The 22,181-nt window shown below is 44.2% G+C and overlaps 1 protein-coding gene across 5 annotated transcripts in view; it reads right to left on the bottom strand.

Annotated features, from left to right (window-relative positions):
* Positions 1–13,829: 13,829 nt before the first annotated feature.
* The window catches only part of Fhit (fragile histidine triad diadenosine triphosphatase), a 1,425,825-nt gene continuing 1,417,473 nt past the window's right edge, over positions 13,830–22,181 (bottom strand). For 3 of the 5 annotated variants that reach the window (XM_041662665.1, XM_041662664.1, XM_041662666.1), the window contains one exon: positions 13,832–14,301. In XM_041662665.1, coding sequence (XP_041518599.1) covers positions 14,296–14,301 — 6 coding nt within the window. In that variant the 3' untranslated portion in view covers positions 13,832–14,295. Of the gene's footprint in view, positions 14,302–22,181 lie in introns of all 5 variants that reach the window. The other 2 variants (XM_041662668.1, XM_041662667.1) reach the window with 1 other exon arrangement.

The following is a 22,181-nucleotide window of genomic DNA, read 5'->3' as shown; positions in this document are numbered from 1 at the left end:
CCCAGTGTGAGCTTTAAATAAAGTCAAATGGAGCCCCATGGTTTCTCTTAAGATAGCTTTACTGTTTTAAGAAGAAGAAAATGAAGCTGGCATTCAAAATGCCTTCAGCCTGCTTCACTCATTCAGTACTTGAGTAATCATCACTGGTAAGACTGAAATACAGAAGATAAACAAACTTACCCATCACCTCTACAATAAAGATCCTGTGTTTTCTTTGTTCTCAAGAGTGGTAAAGAGAAGTTTTGTACACAAATCTCACATAGATAAATGAGATAATGGCCTCTGTGAATTTTATTTCATTTGTCATCTTTGGGATGAAAGGAGGGGTTAGAAACAACGTTCTGAGTGAGGAAAAGTGGGGTGCATTTTGTGTTTAACAAGCTTTCTTTCTTGCATCAGGTGGTCGTGGGTGCTGGGTGACCATGAGCACACAAAATTTCCACAGACTTGGTGGCCTCTGATTCTCACAGTGTAAATGTGGAGAATAAAACTCCGAGGATGGGTTTAGAACGAGATTTTTATCAGAGCTTAGTTTTAGAGAGAAGAAGCAGGAGGGACCCTGTAATGGCACAAATAAAACGGCGTCATTTTCTGAGGGACAGCAGCGGGCAGTGGGCCATGAAGGTTAGCGGGTCCCAGGCAGGGAGTCATGTGGCTGGTGAGAGACTTTGGCGGGTTAGCTGGTCCTGCGAGGAGCCGAGGCGGGTGAGAGATAGAGACAGATAGGCACGCCATGCAGAGAAAGTTAGTTTATTTAGTGGGTTATGGAAGGGTAAGGGAAAAGAGGAAAGGGAGGAGAGGGAAGAAGAGAGAGGGGCACAGAGGTTGGGGGGGTAGAAGAGAGAGAGAAAGAGGGAGAGATAGAGATCAGAAGTTACCTCTTCTGGAGAGAGATGGATAAAGGAGCTCAGGCTAGAAACAGAAGGATGATCCACTTGCCTTGGCATGGGGGGGTGAAGGGAGTGGGCAGGGCTTGTCTCTTAAAGGGACAGGACAGACTATTACAGACCCTAGAAACAGAATATCTTTCAACTGCTTGGAGAGCCTGTTCATACAGAGTATGATTGGACTGCTCGTCTAAGGGCGTTTTCACAGGACTAGTGTCGGGCACTGAGACAAGGCATGGGAGGTGGTCAGTCCAGTTGTCCTATTCACTTCCTGGGCTATTTTGGTCAAATCTCTAGTTTCTGGTAGTTGGCTTTCTTCATCTAACAGATTATCAGATGCTGAATAAAAAAGGAAAGAAAACAAACAAAAAAATCAAAGAAGAAAGCAGGTATGAAGTCCTGACAACAGGGCTCCAGTACCCAGGAAGTCTTTGGACTGTGGGTTCAGGAGATGGTCCCCAAAAGTGTAGTCTTGCCTCTAGGGAGAAAGCATCATCAATTTCTTTTCTTTCTTTCTTTTTTTTTTTTTTTTTTTTTTTTTAGATTTTCGATACAGGGTTTCTCCGTAGCTTTTGGTTCCTGTCCTGGAACTAGTTCTTGTAGTCCAGGCTGGCCTCAAACTCACAGAGATCTGCCTGCCTCTGCCTCCCTAGTGCTGGGATTAAAGGCGTGCGCCACCACTGCCCGGCTGAAAGCATCTATTTCTGTCTGGATACAATGCTGAAGAGCTTCAAGCAAGGCAGGACATGTTCTGAGCCTGAGAGCCGGATTTTAATCACGTTTCTGCCTCCAAAGGAATGTCTTGTATCAGGAAGTCAAAGCTGGGAGGGTTCAAGGTGAATTCAAGCATTTTGGGGTCCAACCTTAAAACACAAAGAATGGAAACCAAGACCTTTGTGAAAAGCTCTTTTAAGAAGGGAAGAGGCACAGAGCGCTGGTTACTGCTTCACATTTGTAAAGAGACCCCTGCTGGATCCTCAGTTCTCATCTGCAGGCCTGTGCCTACACACACACACACACACACACACACACACACACACACACACACACTTTTTTCCTTCCCTCGCCTCTGGCACGAAAACAAGATCTAGGGAGACATGGAGACACTTTAAGCTGGTCTGCAAGAGCTAGTTCCAGGACAGGCTCCAAAACCACAGAGAAACTTTGTCTAGAAAAACCAAAAAAAAAAAAAAAAAAAAAAAGACTGGCTTCTAGGCTGCCTTCTCTGTCAATCAGCTGCTGATACTGGAAACACAGAGATGGTGAAATGACAAAGTTTCCATTAATATCTTTGCTTCCTTTATGAGCAGCCACAAAAATGGCAATTATCAGCTATTTGTGCATGGCTCTCCAGGGTGTAGCATCCTGAGCAATTAAACCAGAGCATTTGGGTTGAAATTATACTAATGGTGGCAAAGAGAATGCGGGAGGACAGACAGACTGGGATCCTGACTCTGCTTTCCATCTGGAACATGAAGATGGGTGTATGTGTGTGCATTTACCAGGGCATGCCAACAAAGAATCATTACTTGCTTTCTGGCCACTTTATTCATAGATTAAACCCCAGATAACATTGAGTGGCTCCACATAGGGCTATGTATAGAGGTCTACGGGTTTCAGGTACAGCTGGATCCAGGAGCTCAAGTCATAGCATAAGGACTTGGCAAACTCTTTTTCTCTTTCTGTCCAAGTGTCTGTTCCCAAGCTCCACTCCAAGCCTTCTCCTTCTCCCCTGGAGCTGCCTCAGTCCAGACTCCATCCCAGAGAAAGTGCCAAATGATGACCACTCCCACAGCATATTTAAACTGACCCCAGCAAACAAACACATGGTTTTCTGGTTTTCCTTTCCCATCTCCTCTCTGCAGGGCTAGAAAGTCATCTGGAGAGTGGTATGTATTAAATCTGGGTTTTTTTTTTTCCAATTCTGTCTGATTTGGTTTGATTTGGATTATTGTGTGGGCAGAGAGGCTTATGGGATGCGAAAACTTCTCAGTATTTCCCATCCCCCATTCCCATCCTGTCCCTATATCTTACTCATAGAATAGATGGGAAAAAAAGAAGACCCAAAGATAACCAAACATTACAACATAGGGGTTCAGTTGCATAAAGATGGCCAGAGAAAATTTTATGGAAGCAGAAGCCTTCAAGGTTGGGATTAAACCCTTTTGGAGAAATCTAAGCAGTGTTTTGTGACCAGTGCTTCCTAGAACCCACAGAAGAGTCTCCAGTGGTTGGTTGTCACTTACTATCAGGGCTTTGTCTCAGGCCTATCGGGTAAGATTCCTAGAGAAAGGATTATATATTTCTTCAACAAGTTCTGAATCCCCTAGGTGCAGTAGCTTCTCTTTCTGCACAGTTGAAGAACAGGGTGGAATTTGAATATGCACACCAAAACTAGACCTGGGTTCAGTGGATGCATGGGCTGAGTACATCAATATTGTGAAGATCAACAACTCTAGAAGGCTGCTAGGTCTGTGTGTCCTCTATGCCTCTCAAGCTACATCATAGACTAACTGAAGTGCATGGACATCTTTGGGATCCTATAAGAAGGTGTGTCTCTGCGTGTAGGTGGTAGGGTCCTTTTCCATGCATAAGAGTGCTCAGAGAGTCCAGTCTACCCAGCCTTTGTTCTAATGCTAGAGCCTCGCTGTTCCTCCCAAAGTCATTGCCATTGCAGATGGAAGTGTGACATCCCAGGTCCATGGCCACCTCCATCCTCCTGCTTCACTAAACACCCATACAAGCTCTGCCGTCTGCAGGGGGTTGTTCGCCATGTTCTTCTCCTTACAAACTGCACAATCTTGAATGATTTGACACATCTGTAATGGCTTATCTTGATTGTCAACATGAGCTGGAATCACCTAGGACACTAACTTCTGGGATGTTTATGAGAGCCCTCTCAATTGGTTTAACGGAGGTGGGAAAACCCTCCCTAAATTCAGAAGGTACCAGTCCGTGGACTGCAGCCCTGAACTGAATGTAAAGGGGAAAACAAGCTGAGCATCAGCATTCATCTCTCTCTGCCCCCTGACTGTGGAAGCTGTACAAGCAGCTGCCTTGAGCTGCTCCTGCCATGACTTTCCACCATGGGCTTGAAACTGTGAACCCAAATAGACACACCCTCCTTTCATTTGCTTCTGACAGGCATTTGCCACAGCAAACAGAACAGTAACCAAGATCATCTCTACTTTTTAACAAATATATCATAGGTGATGGTTGGAAACTATGAATAGAGATGATGATTGGGAGTTATTCAATTTGCTGCCTAAATTAATGCACCATAAATATCAGCTACTAGAATTTATTATCTTTTAATTTTTTTCCTTTATTTTATATATAGTTTTATTGAACACACAATTTGTACTTATTAATGAGGTAACATAATATTGGATACATGTATATCCAATATTGCATAATGTTGAAATCACCAGTGCTGTATGATGAAGCCTTTTAATTTTTTCTCCCAGCCTTTTGGAATATTGGACGAGTGTAGGTGTGGCTACCACAACTGCAGAGCTTGCTGCATCTACTCTAACTATTGGTGAAGCCTCTTGTTCTCCCTCCAGTGTTTTGGCGTCAACATCACCAGCAAGAATAAGACCACTACCACAATTTAAGCCAAATTTAAGCAAACTTGATTTTTATTGGGGTGAACCTAAGAGCTGGCCAGTGACTGCCTCCTAAGTCAGGTTAAAGAGAGCAGCCGGGAATCCATTGCTTGGATTCCTCTTCAGGAATAAGATCATGAGCAATTGCACAGAGGGTTTATGGAGGAGACACAGTGGGGCAATGGGGAAATGCAGGAAAAAGTCTCATAAAACTTCATGTGACCACCGTGTGATCAGCTTCCCCAGATTCAAGGAGGATCGGTGAGGTTAGTAAGAGTATTCCCAAAAACAAGTCAAGGTCGTGGGTTGGGAAGGTCATGTTCCAAGAAACCGATTTAAAAACAGCAACTTAGCTCTTGTAGTAAATAGAAACTTACTTTTAATAATACAGCATAATGGCTCCTGCCTTCCAAATGGAGCCAGACTGGTTCTCCATCAGCCTAGAGCAACCTCCATTCTATTTCTGTTGGATGAACTTCTTAAAAATTTCACACCTAAGTAAGGTCTGAGGGACTTATCTTCAGTGCCTGGCTTATGTAACATTATTATATCTGTCCATGTTACTACAAATGACAAGATGCTGTTTTTTATGATTGAATGATATTCTATTGTGTGTATACTACGTTCTCTTCATCCATTTGTGAGTTGATGGGCACTTTCCTTGTTTCTGTTTCTTAGCTCTTGAGAATGATACTGAAATCAACATGGGGATAAAAAGACATCTGTTGAACAGACAGTAGTTGGATATTTAAAGGACATCTGAGGGACTGCCATATTGCTTTCTAGAATGACCCTCCTCATTTATATCTCCAAGTCCCTTCTTATCCACCCCCTACCCAGCCCTTGCTATCTTTTTGCCCTTTTGAGGTCAGTCATTCTCACCGGAGGGGAGTAACTCATTTTGATCCTGAATCACAGTTTCCTGAGGGTGTTGTGCATAGTGTTCAAGGGTTTGCTCGCCATTCTCTGTTTTCCTCTGAAAGCCTATCTCCTGGCCTTTTTAACTGGATGATTTGTTTTTGTGTTTTTAAGGGATGCTTGGATTTATTTGTGCATACCTGTATGCATGTAAGAATGTATTCTGGAAAACAACCAACCCCTCGACAAGTGAGGCTATTGTAAATATTTTTCCATTCTGCAGATTATTGTGCTGTGTGTGTGTGTGTGTGTGTGTGTGTGTGTGTGTGTGTGTGTGAAAAACTCTGGCTTATAAAAATCAGGATGACCTGGAATTCTCAACCCCCATGCCTCAGCCTTCCAAGTATTTGAACTAAAGGCAAGTGTTATCATTTCCAGATTATTTGGATTTAAGGGTCATGCCAAAAAACCACGTTGCTGAGTCCACTGTTCTAAAGCATTTAATAAATTGGTTGGTCCTTATGATGATGATGATATGTATGTTGCATGTATGTGCACATGTGCTAAAGTACACACGTGGAGATCAGCCTCTGGGATCTCTTGTTGTCCATCTCCACACATTCCAGGGTAGCTGGACTATGAGTTTACAGGGATTCTCATGTCTGGGCTTAACATACCCATGTGCTACCATGCCTGCATCACCTGGGTTCTCATGCTTGTATGTAAAGCGCTTGACCTACTGAGTCATCTCCCCAGCCCTGAGCTGGTTGCTCTTCTTAGGGCTTGATCAGTGGTGTGCACAAGGAAAGAAATAAGATTTTAATATGAAAACATCATGAGACTCTTACATCTTTCACAAACTCACTTTTCATCAGTAGAGCCTTGGGTAAAGGTTTGACTTTTATTAGTGTGACTGTTGGCCTTAATTATACAGAATTAATTACGTGTAATTAGAAAAAACAGTAATGAATACTTGGTTCATTTCCATCAGCAGCTCAGCATAATTTGGTGGTTAGAACTGTGATTTTGGGTGCAAGACAGACTTGGGACCAGGCCTGGCTCTAGCACATCCTAGCTCTATAATCGTGGGCAAGTCCCTGAGTCACTGATGCTCTCCCACTTCAAGGTGCCCATCTGTAAGGTGAGCACCCCTCACTGGTTGTGTGGTTGTTAGAATCAAGCTATAGTGCCTGTCCCGTGGTCTCCAGTGTTGCCTCATCCTTTGCGTGGACCCTTGTATGTGGCAGTGTCTGTGGGCTTCATATACTTTTTGGAAAGATGGCTCTGATAGGTTTGACTTTTTTCCATTTAAAATGTCTGTGTGATAAGTTTTTTAAACTTATTACTTACTATGGACACAGCTTATATTACCATAAGGGGGCACTACCCAAGCTAAGAAAGAGGGGGAATGGATCAGAAGTGTGGGAAGAGGGGGTATAGTGGCTGTCTTGGACTATTTATGCGTCTGAGCATTTCAGTGTTCTTGGCTAAACGCCTCTTTGCTTCTTCCTTCTCTGTTCACTTCCTCCGCCTTTCTTTCTTACCTGGGTGTGGGTACAGGGCATAGACATTTCCCTCTTGAAGCTGAGCCATCCCTGGCAGTGAAACACAAACATTTCCGCTTGCTCCTCCCTCCTTGTTTATTCTTGCAACAGAAGGACAGGGTCTGTAGGAAGGTATTTTCAAGGGGCCGTTCTTTCTGGAGTGATTGGTGGACTGGGAGTCCCTTCTGCTGCTCGGACCCTGTAGCTGCTCTCTTGCCTCGATTCTCATCTATTTCCCTGAGGTACCTGGATGTCACCCCATCTCTCTCTTCCCAGATACAACTGTTTCACGGGGAGTACAGGAGGCAGCTCGCCATGGTTCCGGGACTTGGCGGGTCATGACAGCCCACACAATCTGGTCTGTGTTAGTCCTAGTGGGAAGCACAGCTCTTCAGGGGTGGGAGGACAGTGAATTTCATGGGGTCTTGTGAACAAAACATGTTAAAAACCCAGCAGAACACAGCTGAGGAACTATTCTCTCCTCTGCTCCTCAAATCCTCAAGGAGCAGGGCTGTACAAGTGGGAGGTCATTTTAACACCCCTCCAACACTTGCTAATGTCCTTTTACAATAAAGTGAGAAGACAGTTCTCTGAGCAGGGCTCTCAGCAGGCAGCAGTCCCTCCCTAGAATCTGATAAGTTCTATTTTCGGTTTTTCATGGGACTCGTTCTTATTGCGAGTTTCCACTTATGACAAGCCATCCTGAAACTTCCCTTTCCACTGAGAAAATGGAGGATTGATAAGAGAGAATGAGAATCATGTACGAGAGTAACAGTAAACAGGAGAAGGGCGATATAGTTGGGGCATAAATGTGAACGGCAGAGAGAGAACACCGGAAGCACAGAACCATGGGGAAACACCCCATGGTGCACTCACAGGTGTTTCTCTTTGGGGCTCACTTCCAATTGTGGCTCCACCTTCCCTTGAAGCCAGACAACTGGGTGTGTTGATGAATGAGTTGCTGTGAATATACAAAGCCCAGCTCTGTAGAGTGCTGAGGAACTTCGGACTGCAATGCTGTATGGAAGGGGCCCACCTGTTCTTTCCCCAGGAGAAGGGTAGGAGATGATGGGGTGGGTTTTAGATCTTAGTCAGCCTGGGCTGGCTTGCCAGCTAAGTAGAGGTCACCGCTGATTGCAAATCTACAATATTTGGACTCAAATCAAGATCTGACTTTTCTCAACTGGATCTCACTATCAACCAGCACATCCTTTGGGCTGTAATTTTCCTGTCTGTAAAATGGGCTAATACTAGGACCTTGAGGGTTGTTGTTTTAATACAGAGGACATGGAGGGACAAGCTGCAAACATAATTTATAATAAACATTAAGTTCTATTGCTGTTTCCAGTGTCACCATCATCACTACAGCTTCAGGGAACCCCTGAATCTCATTTTCCTGATTTCTCATTTTCTGATTTGAAAGGTCACCTGGACATGACAGATGAGCCATAAATTTCAGCTCCCAGACAATCTCTGATCAGGGCTAGTTATGGGTCTGTGACCTGTGTGCTGTAGTTCTTTTTGGATGGAAGCCCCCTCGGATGCGAGTTTATATACAGAAACTCATTCCTGCCTCTGTCCAGACTTGATGGCCACAGCTGTTAGAGGAAATCTGCATACAATTTTTGTTCAGAACTGCTCCCCTGACTTAAGATGGAGCTGTAAGTCCAGTTGAGCCCATTGAAGCAGGCCATATACAAACGTGGTGTTTTTTTAAATGACATATTCCATTAGAAGCATGGGCCTTTCCCCTTACAACTGACATACAGAAGTCTTCAGCAATCTAGTTTTAACCAATGTTTCTTGTTGTGGCAGAAGTCACCACCAATTTTTTAAGCTGGTAGTGAGATATAACTGTCCCTCTTTCCCTTCCTCGTTCATCTTCTATCGATCTAAGCTAATCACTTAATTAGCCAAGACAAGAAAATTTCTGTGGTGGTAAATAACTCTAAAACCCTAGTGGAGATGCTCCAGTGGCCTAATGAGATTCAACTTGCAGCTCATTTCCTCCAGAGTAAAATATGGTACACGCAGGACCTGAATTCTCCACTGAGAAGGTTCTACTTGTTTTGTGGGGGCAGGAATCCATTTAAACTGGTGGCTTTCAAAATATGGGTTCTCAACTACCAGAATTGACATCAAAAAGAGGCTTGGCTGTCTCTGGCCTGGAACTGTGCATGGGAAGCTAAAGGGATTGAGTTGCTATTGCGGTTCTGTGTGTTTGATAGGGTCAATATCAGGTATTGTGCTTAGTGACATCTGTATTAGCTGGCTTTCTGTTGCTGTGATAAAACATTCCAACCAAAAGCACCTTGGGGAGGAAAGACTTTATTTCATCTTATACTTTCAGGTCATGGTTTATCATTGAGAGCAGCCAAGACAGGAACTTAAAGCAGGAGCTTAAAGTAGAAACTGAAGCATAGCAAAATGGTGAAGTATTGCTTTCTGGCTTGCTTTCAGGCTCATGGTTGGCCACTTTTCTTGTGTAGCCCAGGCCCACCTACCTAGGAATAGTACTGTCTCCAGTGGGCTGGGCCCTCCTATACCAATCCACAATCAAGAAAATGGCCACAGACATGCCCAGTGGCCAGTATGATAGAGGCAAGTCTTAAACTGAAGTTCTCTCTTCCCAGTTATGTCAAGCTCATAACCAAGATTAGCCATCTCAAAATCCACCATGTTTTATAAGATCTGGTCTTTCAATGGGACTGGGGGCTTGCGAAGGCCTACGAAGGCTAACTAGTGAGTCCCAGGGATCTGCTTGTCTCTCTCTCCTCTGTGGAGGCATGACAAGTGGGTGCTAACATGTCTGGCTTTTTAATGTCTATTCTGGGGATCAAACTCTAATCCTTTACCTGCTGAGCCATCTATGCAGCTCCCAACCTCAGTTCTTACATACACTCTTGGTGATGCAGACCAAAGCAGCAGTGTGAGAACCACAGCTTTTGCAAAGCTTCTAGAGCTTACAGATGTGTGTGTGTGTGTGTGTGTGTGTGTGTGTGTGTGTGTGCATGTGTGTGTGATCTAGCTTCTGGCGAAGAGAACATGAGCAAAGAGGGAGAGCGAGTAAAGAAAGAGGCTAGAAGGAAAATCATAAAGAGACCGAGAGCTCTGCGTTCCCTGAATGCTCTCATAACATGAGAAGGCTGGAGGAAAACAGAGGAGCAGTCCAGGAAAGCCCTAATAATTCCCAGAAGATTCTACAAGAAAAGTGTCCTGAGGGTACTTAGCAAATATACACTGTACTGATAGAGACTGAGCCTCAGCTGCCCAAACTGAGTCTAGGAATGTAGACGTGCTATGGAGCCTGAGCAGTGGGGAAAAGCCAAGAGTTCTCCCACGGGACATAGGCAGCGTCTCCTTCTCCCCTATTCTGAGAAACAGCTTAACTTAGGGGGAAGAGGGCAGCTTCTCAAGAGGACCCTGCGTTCTTATCATATAGATTAAAGCAAGCCACAAACTCTTTCAGCCTCGGTCTCCTGGTCTACACGAACAGGATATTTGGGTCTTGTGGATGGGTTTGCTGACCCCTGAATGCCACACATCTCCTAATGTGGGGCGTATGGTAGAAGCTGAATGTATCTTAAAGAAAAGAGGATCGGTACTGAGAAGTTTGTCTGAGCTAAGGTTTTGACCGTTTCCAGCGCAATGCCTGTCATGAGGATGTTATAGGAGCAGTGTGTATGATATGACAAGGAGGAGGGAAGATTTGATGAGCAGGAACAGATTCCAACTCATCTCCCAAACACGTCTGCCGGATCTACAGCCTTACTGAAACAAGGCCTGCCCTTCCCAGTTCCCTTATCTTTAGTTCAAAGCAAACCAGAGCCTCTTGAACAATATGAAGCAATACACAGGCAACAAGATAGCTCCTAAACAGCATGCATTCCTTCCTCAGAGTTCTGGAGGCGTGAAGTCCAAGGTCCGGGTTCTCAGAGATTAGCCATCCAGTGAAGTCCCACATTTGCTTCCTAGATGGCACTGGGTGCTCACAGGGTGTGATGAAAGCAGGCAGCCCTGTCGGTGTTCTCTGTAGGAGACTGTACTCTCTGGAGGAGCCAGCCATGATAAGCTAAATATGAACAGATGACCCAAAGGGAGTTCTTTACTTCTAACCATTATCACCTGCCAGTGTAGGACTCAGCCATCGATAAATTTAATAGAGGCCTGAGTCTCAGTAGTTTACCCTGAAGCAATACCTGGTTGCAGAAAGGACCATAAACTAAGATTACCTGAGCACCACCCTAGAACAGACCATCCAAAGGAAATGCCTAACGCTCCAAGCGCTGTAGATAGGATAACCTGTCAGCACACACTCACCAGGACACTTCTAGACAAATGCTAGCCAATCAGGGGTCTTGAACCCCTCATCCCCACTTCTACTACTATAAAAACCCAACTCTAACTGTGCTCGGGGCTTTCCGATTATTCCAATATGTTGAGCACACGGAGAGACCAAGTTTGCAAGCTTGCATAAAATAAAGGCTCTTTGCTTTTACATATGGGACTCGGTCTTCTTGTTGGTTTGGGGGACTTTGCAGATTTGGGCATAACATTCTCATGATCTAACACTTCCCAAAGACCCTGACTCTGCTTCATTCTACGACACTATTTCAGTGTATGCATTTATACAGCACAGTTTCACAGTGGGGCAAGAGTTAGGCAAAGACTGAGGTAAGGAGATTTGTGGAGAAAGAGGCAGAAACGAGGGAGGAATTTTGCAGGGTTTGGACAGCACAGACAACATGGAAAACCAAACACGACTTGCGGTATGATTCAACTAATTGTTCCCTGTGACTAAGCTCTTACTCACCAGGGCTTCCGAGCCAGTGGGTGTAGAGCAGAATTAACTGCAGGGGCAGGAGCAGGCTTTGCAGTCCCTTTGCTACAAAAGGCAAAGAGCGACACATTTGGGCTCCATGGTAGAGGAATGGTGGTTTTTAGGGCTTTTGTTTGACTGACCAATCAGCAAACCTCCAGCGGGGGGGGGGGGAGGGTTCTGGGTATGTTCCCCATTCCCTCTTGCTCCCTGATGTTGTATCTACTGAGCACAGCCTGTTCAGATGACAGAGCTTCTAATTTCCAGCTAAGAAAAGAACTATAGAGTCCAGGCTGGAGGCCTGAACAGCTTCCCTGTCAAGAGGCACTACCAGTCCCTGTCAGTGACTATTGGCAAAGACCTAGAGCAAGAGTTTAAACAAAATGCACTGAGTCATACACAGTCTATTAGACAAGATCAGAAACAGTCCAGTACCAAACACCCCAAGTTGTAGGTTGAAGAGTGGGCTTTATCTGAAAGGCAGACCCTTTTCAGATTCCTGGAATCAGTGGGCTTGTCGATGGAAAGAAGCAGAGGCGCTCTTATGATGGCACTGGAAGATATACGTGGCTATAAGTCCAAAACAGGTATTCTAAGCCATACAGGAGCAGGGGGAGAGGAGGAGAAGTGGAAGGATTGGTAAACAACAGCAGTGGAGGGAATTATCTAAGGTATAAGCTGCCTCGGTCCTGCAGTCATAGGATCTGAGTCACTGTACGTTGGTGATGGGGTCAAGTTGGGAGTGACCAATAAGCCAAAGGAAATTCTCAAAGAGGATTTATGTTGAGAAGAAAAAAAGGCTGTTTTCAGACATTTGTTTTCATGCTACCATTTACCTGTGCAAACTCTAACCCTATTCTCTGAAATTTTGGAGCAAAGATCCGCTTCCATAATTTCTTTCTTAAAGAATTTAGCAAGATAGAGATGGGCACAGTAACTAGATAGGTACTAAGTGCCCTCCCTGCTCCTTTCCCTTATAGTCCCAGTACTCTGTATGGGACTGAGAGATAGTAAAATGCCTGACACCCCAGCAAACCTGAGTTTGATCCAAAAAGCAAGCCTATAACCCAAGCATTTGGAGACATAGAGATGGGTGGATCCCTGGGTTTTAATGGCTGTCCTACTTAACATAATCAGTGAGCCCCAGGTTCTAGGAGAGAACCTGTCTCAAAAAAAATATGATTGAGAGACAGTAAGATGGCTCATTCAGGTAAAAATGCTTTCTGCCAATCCTAACAACCAAAGCTTCATCCTCAGGACACACAAAGTGGAAGGAAAGAGCCAGCTTCTGAAAGTCATGCTCTGACCTCCACAAATATACTGAGGTAAATAGGTACCACACACACACACACACACACACACACACACACACACAGGATTGCTGTGGACTATTATTTTAAGATGTGTTACATTTGTTTATGCTGTGGAACATTAGTTTAATGATGCAAAGATGTATTGCATTCTTCAATGGTGCATTTGTTTACCTCTGTGAAGCTGTGTTATTGTGCCTGTCTAAAGCAGGCAAAGATTGGTCTAATAAAGAGCTGAATGGCCAATAGCAACGCAGGAAAAATGATAGCTGGGGTTGGCAGGAAGAATAAATAGGAGAAAAAGAGGGATAGGGAAGCAAAAAATGATCTAGCAGTCAGAGAAGGAGGAGGGCTCCAGTGGCCAGCCACCCAGCACCTACACAGCAAGCCATGGAGTGAGAAGTAAAGAAAGGTATATAGGATAAAGATAAAACCCAGAGGCAAAAGGTAGATGGGATAATTTAAGTTAAGAAGAGCTGGCTAGAAATAAGCCAAGCTAGGACCGGGCATTCATAAGCAAGAATAGGACTAGGTGTGATTTATTTGGGAGCTGGGTAGCAGACCCCCTAAAAGAACAAAAGAGCTAAAGAGTAAAAATAACCAGATACACAGAATAGATGATAGATAGACTGACAGACAGACAGACAGGCAGGCAGACAGACAGACAGACAGACAGATAGATAGATAGAGAGATGAAGAAAAGAAAAATTCAAAACCACAAAACACTGACCTTGGCCATCTTGATCTCTTCCAACTTAGCTTTTGTGTACTGACAGCAGGAGGAGAATTTGGCCAAGGAAAGGTTTCTGTGCTATTAACCAGTCAATGAAATTCTCTAAATCTCACCTCTACTATAACCAACTCTTGGCTCACAGGAAACCTACTAGCTCCAAGAGAGCAGCTTCTTCAGTTAGACCTTTTGAAGGCCTGAAAATACCAATTTTTAAGTCAGCCAGCAACACCAGGTAGATATTTTAGCTACCACTTTATTTTCATCCAGGCTAAGGGACAGTATGGAAAAGGTCCTCTTCTCAGTACCTCAGTGAGAAACTGTGGCAGGCTCTTTCTGCTACTGTTTGTGAAGTTAGCCTGTCAGTCATTGTGATTGAAACGTAACCCCAGTGGCTTCCACAAGTGCAATAAAATGCTTTGCAAAAGACTGCGGAATCGTGGGATGTAATAAAGTCTGCTCGGCTTCATTTCCAATGCTGCAGAGTCCAGAAGAGCGAGGCCCATTTCCTTATGCCTTGGGATTTGTTTGAGTTACTTTCATGCCTGGAAATGACAGAACATAAAAACAGACATTTAGTTAGAACTGGTAGCGTTTCTTTTGAGACACAGCAATAAACAGAATATAAGTTTGTTTACTGTTAATCTGTTAGATTGCCGTTAACATTTTATAGGAAATGATATTGATGTGTGGGTAAGCGATGGGAAATAAATGATTTCAGACCTTTCGATGCCTACGCTTATCCTCTGGGTCCATGTGTTTTCTTTCTTTGCCCTTTGTCCATCACTAAAGGTCAGATAAATGAACTCTTAAGTTTCCACATTATACCAATTTGAAGAGAAAACCAATTCAGATGGTAGGTACTACATGAAAAGGGCATGCCAAACACTACCATTCTCCAAACTCTCTGCTGAGCTTAATAACACAGATTTCTGGACTCTGTCCCCCATATTCTGATTCCTCAGATCTGTAGAAAGGCCAGGAATCTGTTTCAAAGCAAGCTTTCCATGCGAAGGTGAAGGGTTTGGCACCTGAATTTGGGAAACTCTTAAGGCCCTGAGCAGCTGGCTGATTCAGCTTTTCGTAATGGCCAAGGTATCTTAAGGATATGTGTCAGGCCTCAAACATTTCTCCTCACAAGATTAAATAATAACTTCTCACCACTGTCTTATTTTATCTAGCAAGAATATAAGAAATTCTCGATGGCATAGTAGGGTAGTTTAGATCGAAATCCAGGTGACCATGGAGTTACATTACACAGCTCGGCCTCTGCCTTATTTGTTGTTGCCTTAACCCATCTAAACTTCAATACCTGGCCTCAGTATGATGGGTATGACCAGCAACAGGGATGGCAGGGCCTGGGAGCTGGGAGCAGAGTAACAACTGGAAGAAAAGCAAAATAGGAAGGGAAAGAGTGGAAGCCTTCATGAGTTTTATTTCTTAAAATTTGGAAAAGACTAGGGGAGGAGGTGCTAGGAAAATTGGGTAGCCACCATGGATGTGATAAATGAAGAGATTTTGAGAAATATGGTTATGGATCACAGACTTCTCAAGTATTTTCTCTTTCCAAAACCTTGTTTTGATTTACATATGTTACGTGTCTGTGCAATTGCATTTTGCACTGCATGCAGGCTCCTGTGGAGGCCAGAAGAGCACACTGGATCCTGTGAAGCTGGAGTTCTAGGCAGTGATGAGTGGCCTATGTGGGTGCTGGGAACTGAAGTGAGGTCCTCTGGAAGAGCAGCAAGGGCTCATATCTTCTGAGCCATGGCTGCAGCTCCTCCTTCAATGTTTTAAAGAGATTCCAGAGGAGAATTAAGCTGCCTTTCATATCCGGTTTGCCATCTGTGGATTCTAGTGCAGCACAAAAGATGCTGGGTGCGAAGAGCGAGCTCCCTGTGTTTATTTCAAGGGTTCTGTTTAAGGCTGTCTTGGTTTTAGATCCATCCAAACTCACGTTGGTGAAGACAACATCATTAGTCTTTGGTCTATAGAGGAGAATTTTCATGAGTCTAGAAACCTATTTCCTGCAAGTTGGTAGTAATGTCAGAGAGCACAGGGTGAGGCAGCTCAGTATAATGACATGTAGTCCCTTTGGGATCCGGACACAGAGGCTAAGTCATTCCTCACCTGGACCACTGTGCACCATAAAGGTGGGAAGGCCAGGTATTAAATCGGCCATTTTGCCCCTGGAGAAGGGTCCTGCCTTATTCCCACAAGATTCTGAGACCATTTGTGGGTGTTCCCAGCACTGCTTGCCTTGTCTGATGATGTGGGTCAACTTCTGAACATTCATCACAGACTTCGTCCTTGAACAATTATTAACTCTGAGTCAGAGGCACCTGTGCAGGCCTGAAAATGGATGTGGCCTCTCGTTTCTTCTGCCTTGCCTGTCTAGGGCAGATTTATGTCCTGGGAGTTTCTATCAGTTTTATTTTTGAACATTGTAGCCCATGTTACAGCCACCACTTCCCCTTCTCAATCCAGCTCTGTGTTCTCTGAGTCTCCTATAACCCTCTCTCCACAGGAGGCTCTCTCAGACTGCTAGCACTGCTTCTAGAACTTATCCTTCACACAGCCTTAGATTCTACACATCCTTCTCGCTTCTCAAGGCTCTGTCTGTGGTAGTTTCATTTATATAACTTGTCTGGAGCCTCGTGGAAAGCAGTGTCTACCTTCCTTACCCAAAACATTGGGAAGAAAACTTTGCTTTTCTTCCAGTTGTTACTCTGCTCCCACCTCCCAGGCCCTGCCATCCCTGTTGCTGGTCATACCCATCATACTGAGGCCAGGTATTGAAGTTTAGATGGGTTAAGGCTACAACAAATAAGGCAGAGGCCGAGCTGTGTAACGTAACTCCATGGTCACCTGGATTTTGATCTAAACTACCCTACTATGCCATCGAGAATTTCTTATATTCTTGCTAGATAAAATAAGACATTGGTGAGAAAAAAATGTGTCCAAAGTTCTGTTGTGTCTGTGTAGTGAGAGGTGAGGTGAATTGAGTACATTAGGGGCTGCAGGGTCTACATAAAGCACCCACAAATGTGCCTAGGGTAGTGCAATGCTTCCCCTTTGTGGGTCTCCCTCTCTTGTTTGAATGATTATTTCTGCCATCTTTGTAGCCAGTAAAGACTCAGCACTTGGCTAAGCAGTGGCAACTGTGCCTTTACAGTACAGAGTGCAGGTGGTGACATGTTCCACTCTCCATTTTAGTGGACCTAAAACAGTGTGTCCACTTTCAGATCCTCAGTTTCCTTCCATGTCACCTCCACCATCGATGGTAAAACCTTTCAATTATCCAGAGATGTTGATCAAAGGATTTGCTGACGAGGGAACAAGTCTCTCAGGAGAGTGTGAGAAAATAAATGCTTCGATCCCTGACATGTTTCTAGACCATTTGGAAAAATACTTTATGCAGAGTGAGGCCAGGGCACCAATCGCAAGGAGTCAGATGAGCTGGTTATGCCCATGGGTTTCTGCAGGCAGAGAGCTGAGGGGCCATGAATGCCCCAATTTTTCAGTTATGTCTAAGTTCTAAATAGATATAGGGGAAAATGTGCTTTATAAACCAGGTGGTGGTGGTAATCCTAGCACTAGGGAGGCAGAGGCAGGCAGATCTCTATGAGTTTGAGCCCAGCCTGGTCTACAGAGCAATTTCCAGGATAGCTAGAAGTACATACAGAGAAACCCCATCTTAGAAAAAAAAAAGAATAATTTTGATAAATGACGGGCATTATATTGCCTGATGCACATTCTTCAGTCATGAACGACAACAGGAGGAATTTTCCTTTGCTCTCATAGTATGAGAGATACTTGCAGAAGAAAGCTTTGGATTCTGAAGGAAAATTAAAATGCCTTATGGAAGATCATCATCAAAGTTTTTGAGAAAGATTATAGAAGCCTGAAACCCACAGAGAGGTCTTTGAAATTTCCCTGTGTTCTGTGTATGATTTGATGGGTACAGGTAAAATCACAGGTGTCACTGAGCTGCTCCTCTGTGAGCCTGAACTGAACCCTGCTGCCTTCTTGAATGTGCAGCCACCATCATGTTGATCAGCTTTCCATTACTCTGATGGATTCCCAAGATAAAGAATGTATAAAGTAGAAAGATTGACTCGGGCTTAAAATTTCGGGGAGTTTGTCTGTGATCAGTCAGGCCTGCTGCTTTGGTCCATGACAGTGAGACCACTGGTAAGCTGGAAGCAAAAAAAAAAAAAAAAAAGACAAGAGGACATAGTCTCCTGTAAGCCCAATGACCACTCATTTGGCCTCACCTATGAGGTTCCATCACTTCCATATAACACTAGTTTGGGGATCAAGCCTCTAGCCACTAGGCCTTTAGGGGATATTGTAGATTCTATGGTATTTTCATCAATCTCTAAAAAACCTTTCTCCATGGCCTCTGAAGTACATCGATGGCAGTGTTTTTGTACCTGATGTATCAAGGAGGTTAGTCTCTCCTATTCCAACTCCACTATGCCTGGTCCAGGGGAAGTCCTCTTCTACACTGAAGCCGAAATGACAAATTGCTGTCTCTCTCCTGTGGGTGAACCTGGTGGAAGCTGTCCACAGGCAAACTACCCTGACGGTGTATAAAGGGAAGGCTTGGACTACAGAGCTCTGCTGCCCTTCTCTCTCTTTATGGGTGCGGTCCCACACCTGATTGTCATTGGAATTACCTATGGAGATGGAAACACGCCTTGCTGTGCCTCTTGTGACTGATCCAGAGTATGCAGAAACTGTGGAAGGGAATCACTATACTTGAGAGCGGCAGCATCCTCACCTCTCTCCATTCTTCACCGGGGCTTCCACCCTAAAATGTGTTCTTGGTGCAGTGTGGTTTTACTGCTGAGAAACAGGGTAGATAAAGGGTATTTATTTTCCTCACTCATGTGATTGGGGCCATTACTGCCTTTGCAGTAAAGATCACTTGACAGGTGATCCTTGCCAATGAGGATCAGTGACATGGTCTGTCTGTCTTTCTTCCCAGGACTAGACAAAAATGGTTTGTTATCTGTGTATGTGTGTGTGGGGGGGGTGTGCACACGCATGAGTGTACAAACAGAAAACAGAGGTCAGTGTTAAATACTTTCCTTAATCACATTCCTTCCATCTTATTTTTGAGGTTGTATCACTCACTGAAACTGGACCTCAGCAATCCCTTTAATTCTGACTGTCCAAGGAGCCATCCAGGCGGCCCCAGATCTGCTTCTCCCATCTCTATATCCCTGTGCTGAGATTATAGGTGCATGTCACTACACCCAGATTTCTAGAGTACTGGGGATCCGAACTTGCATGGCAAGTACTGACTGAGCCATCTCCTGAGACCCAGAAATAGTTTTAAAATTAGGTTACCACATTTAGCAATAACACGGCTCTGAGAGGCTCGCACAAAAACCTCTTTAGCCAGTGTCTTCTCCTAAAACCTTAGCCCCAAGCAGGCTAGTGAGACAACAGAGCAGCCACAGAAAGGGTTCCGACTCACACCAAAGCAAGTGAGCAATTTTCTAAGGGCAGAGCCCCTGACCTCTCTTCTTTAGCTTTCTCTTAATAAACTGGCCTGGAAAAACTGCAACATGAAAGCTGCTGACGGCAATGTGTTAAAGTAGGTGGGTAACGGAAAAGCTGATGGAGAGATGCCAAGGGTCAGAGATCTGCTCTGATCAGTATCTCTGAGACAGTACAATTATGCTTCCATCGAGAGATAGGAAGGGGTTACCCCAGGTTCACTGCTAGAAACCCAGAAGCGTGAGGGTGAAATCCAGAGAACGGGCAACTTCCATGTGTACCATCAGACTCCAAATTACCCCTCTGTAGCGTGTTTCACATGCTGAATAATAACACCACTTCCTGAGACGACCAAGGGCTAATGAACTTCCTATTCGACAGGGTCCATTTCCCCATCTGTGGGGTCTTAAAAAAACAAAATGCAGCCCTGGACACCATAAAGCCAAGCCTTTCAGAAAGTAGCGTGAAGACAATTGTTCTCTGGCAAGGCTGGGGCTGACCCACCTCTGCTTAGACAGTGACCATGGACTTGAAGACTCAAACTCTAAGAATTGGAAGCACATAAGAAAACTGACCTGAAAGCTTGGAGCTCTGAGTTACATCCTCTGGTATCCCTGAGGTTGCCTCCTCTACAAATATAATGGCATCTGCTTTGAGCCTGGTAGAAGGCGGGGGAAGCAGAGCAGGCTGGGAAACTCCCAACACAACTTGGGCACTTCCTGCTACTACTATAGATAGGCACCGACGCTCTGTCTGCGGCTTTCTCTATTTCTATTCTCACGTCTGCTGCAAGCCCAGCAGGGACTCTCCCTAAAAGATCCCATCCCTTCCTAGGAGCTTATGAAAAATCTACTTTCTTGGTCTCCGAATCTTCTGCTGATATTACACTTCTCTGCAACCCGGTCAAAATGAAAGACGGATTACTCTCTATTCACTTGTATCTTGCAGGAGATAAACTAATTCTGAGAAATTCCCTACAATGGGAGACACTTTCAGACACTGCAAATGGGCAAGGAAGAAGTGAAAAGGCACTCATGCTTTGTCATAGATTTTTTCTGATAGCTTCCACTATCAGAGGGTGACCTTCTTTCAGAACCTCCGTTAGCTCTAACTCAGGTTCTTCTGTTATAATAGAGTTTCGAGCCAAGCGTGGGACAGGCTATCTTTGATAGTTAATGGCTCTAAGAGTTTGTTGAGCATGTCATTTAATTAATAGTACTTGTGTCTGGAGTGGACACACCTCTGGAGCTGCCTGGAAGGGCGCATTTGCTGAAGGCCTATAGGAACCCACTCCTGAATCATCACCCGGTTTATAAGCTTTCAGCACGTTCACCTGACTAGTGAATTAAAGGTGTGGTCCCTCCTCTGCCCTTTCCATCACCATTTAAAAGACCTGGTGCTGGTGAAATTACAACTCTTTTTCCCTGTGAGTCCAGACTCTAGCGCAAATAAATCCTCTGATTAACGGATGAAAGCTTACTATCTTAATCAGGACGATCCAACAGGAGTCACATGATAAACCTTTAACCTGTTGGGTAAGAGGCAGGTAGTGGGATAAGTTCTGATCTATCTTAGTCACAAGCCAGCCAGCCTCTGTTACGATTAAATCCATCTTGGAACCAAATGCTGTGGGAATGAGGGGGCGAGAGAGATTGCTCGGTGGTTAAAAGTGCTTGTGGCCCTTGCAAGGGACCTAAGTTCTGTTTTCACCATCCACATTGGGAGGCTTACAACCACCTAAAACTCTAGATCCAGGGCATCCAACAATTTCTGGCCTCTGAGGTCACATCCTCACAGTTAATTTTTTAAAGAAAATGTTTATTTTTAAAAAGATTAAGCATTGAAAACTGTAATAAAACATGGGTGAAGCAGGAGCAGAGACTATTCCATGCTGCCTTCATTCCCTAGACTCTGGACCAAATGTTGTAAAACTTACAAAGTTTCTCACTCTGTAAAACAATAATCAAAATACAGCCATCTTTAAGCTTCTCAGCAGGGGCATTAAAGATGGTGGTACCATTCCTAGGAGAGATAACTGCTTCCTTTTGGGGACCCAAGGGTTATTTTTCCCTAGAACCCCATCACTACATCATGGATACAAAAGTTCAAGTTAACATGTTCTACACCAACTTAGAAGCCATTAACAGGGAAAGAGACAAGGGCCAGAGCCTTCATTCCTTCCATGGGATGACCCTTGCCTATTCAAGGGACATTGTAGTTAAGGGATAAAGGAAATAGGACATTGTCTTAGACTGGGAACTTGGGGACATCTCTCTGAGTGGATGATATTTGAGTTCCATCTAGAACAGAGGGAAGAAGGAGGCAAGGCTATTCCAGTAAGAAGGGTGCCCCCATGCTCCATGGTCCCTGGGGGTAGGTCAGTGTTTGATGTGATCCTATACCAGCAAGAAACAGGAAGATTAGGGAAGACATTTTGGGGACTGCTGTGGGGCATAAAACAGTTTTTTAGCTACATCTTCCAAGGCTTCATGTGATTTAGCCCTGGCTGGCTCTTCAGTGCACTGGAAGATCATGACCTTGCTTTCCATTTAAGGGTAGTGATCTTAACTTGACTTTCTCTTTTAATGCATTCTTTCTCTGGTGTGACCTTGGGTGAGCTAGAGAATAGAGATATTTATTTTAAGAGTCAGACTTAACAGCTTACATATGACAGTCTATATAAAGAAATGGTATTTTTAATTGCTGTATTCTGGAATTCAATCTAAACCAGAATGAGGGAGTTCTTAGATTTTTTTTTTCAGAAAATGCTTTTCTTTTAAATTCTTGAACTATTTCAAACTTCCATTGAGCCTCACTCTTTTCAAACATTAAAGAAGTTGAAGCTAACCACACGTGAGCTGTTAAGAAATTCCCGAATTAACAAGAGATCTTTGAGAAGAGTTAAACAAGCAAG

Source organism: Microtus oregoni, unplaced genomic scaffold, assembly GCF_018167655.1.
Source record: "Microtus oregoni isolate MIOR12 unplaced genomic scaffold, Mior012 000013F_ref0000133, whole genome shotgun sequence".
In the NCBI taxonomy this organism is placed as follows: Eukaryota; Metazoa; Chordata; class Mammalia; order Rodentia; family Cricetidae; genus Microtus; species Microtus oregoni.
Note: the sequence above shows the minus strand (reverse complement) of the source record. Positions and strands in the feature narration are given on the sequence as shown.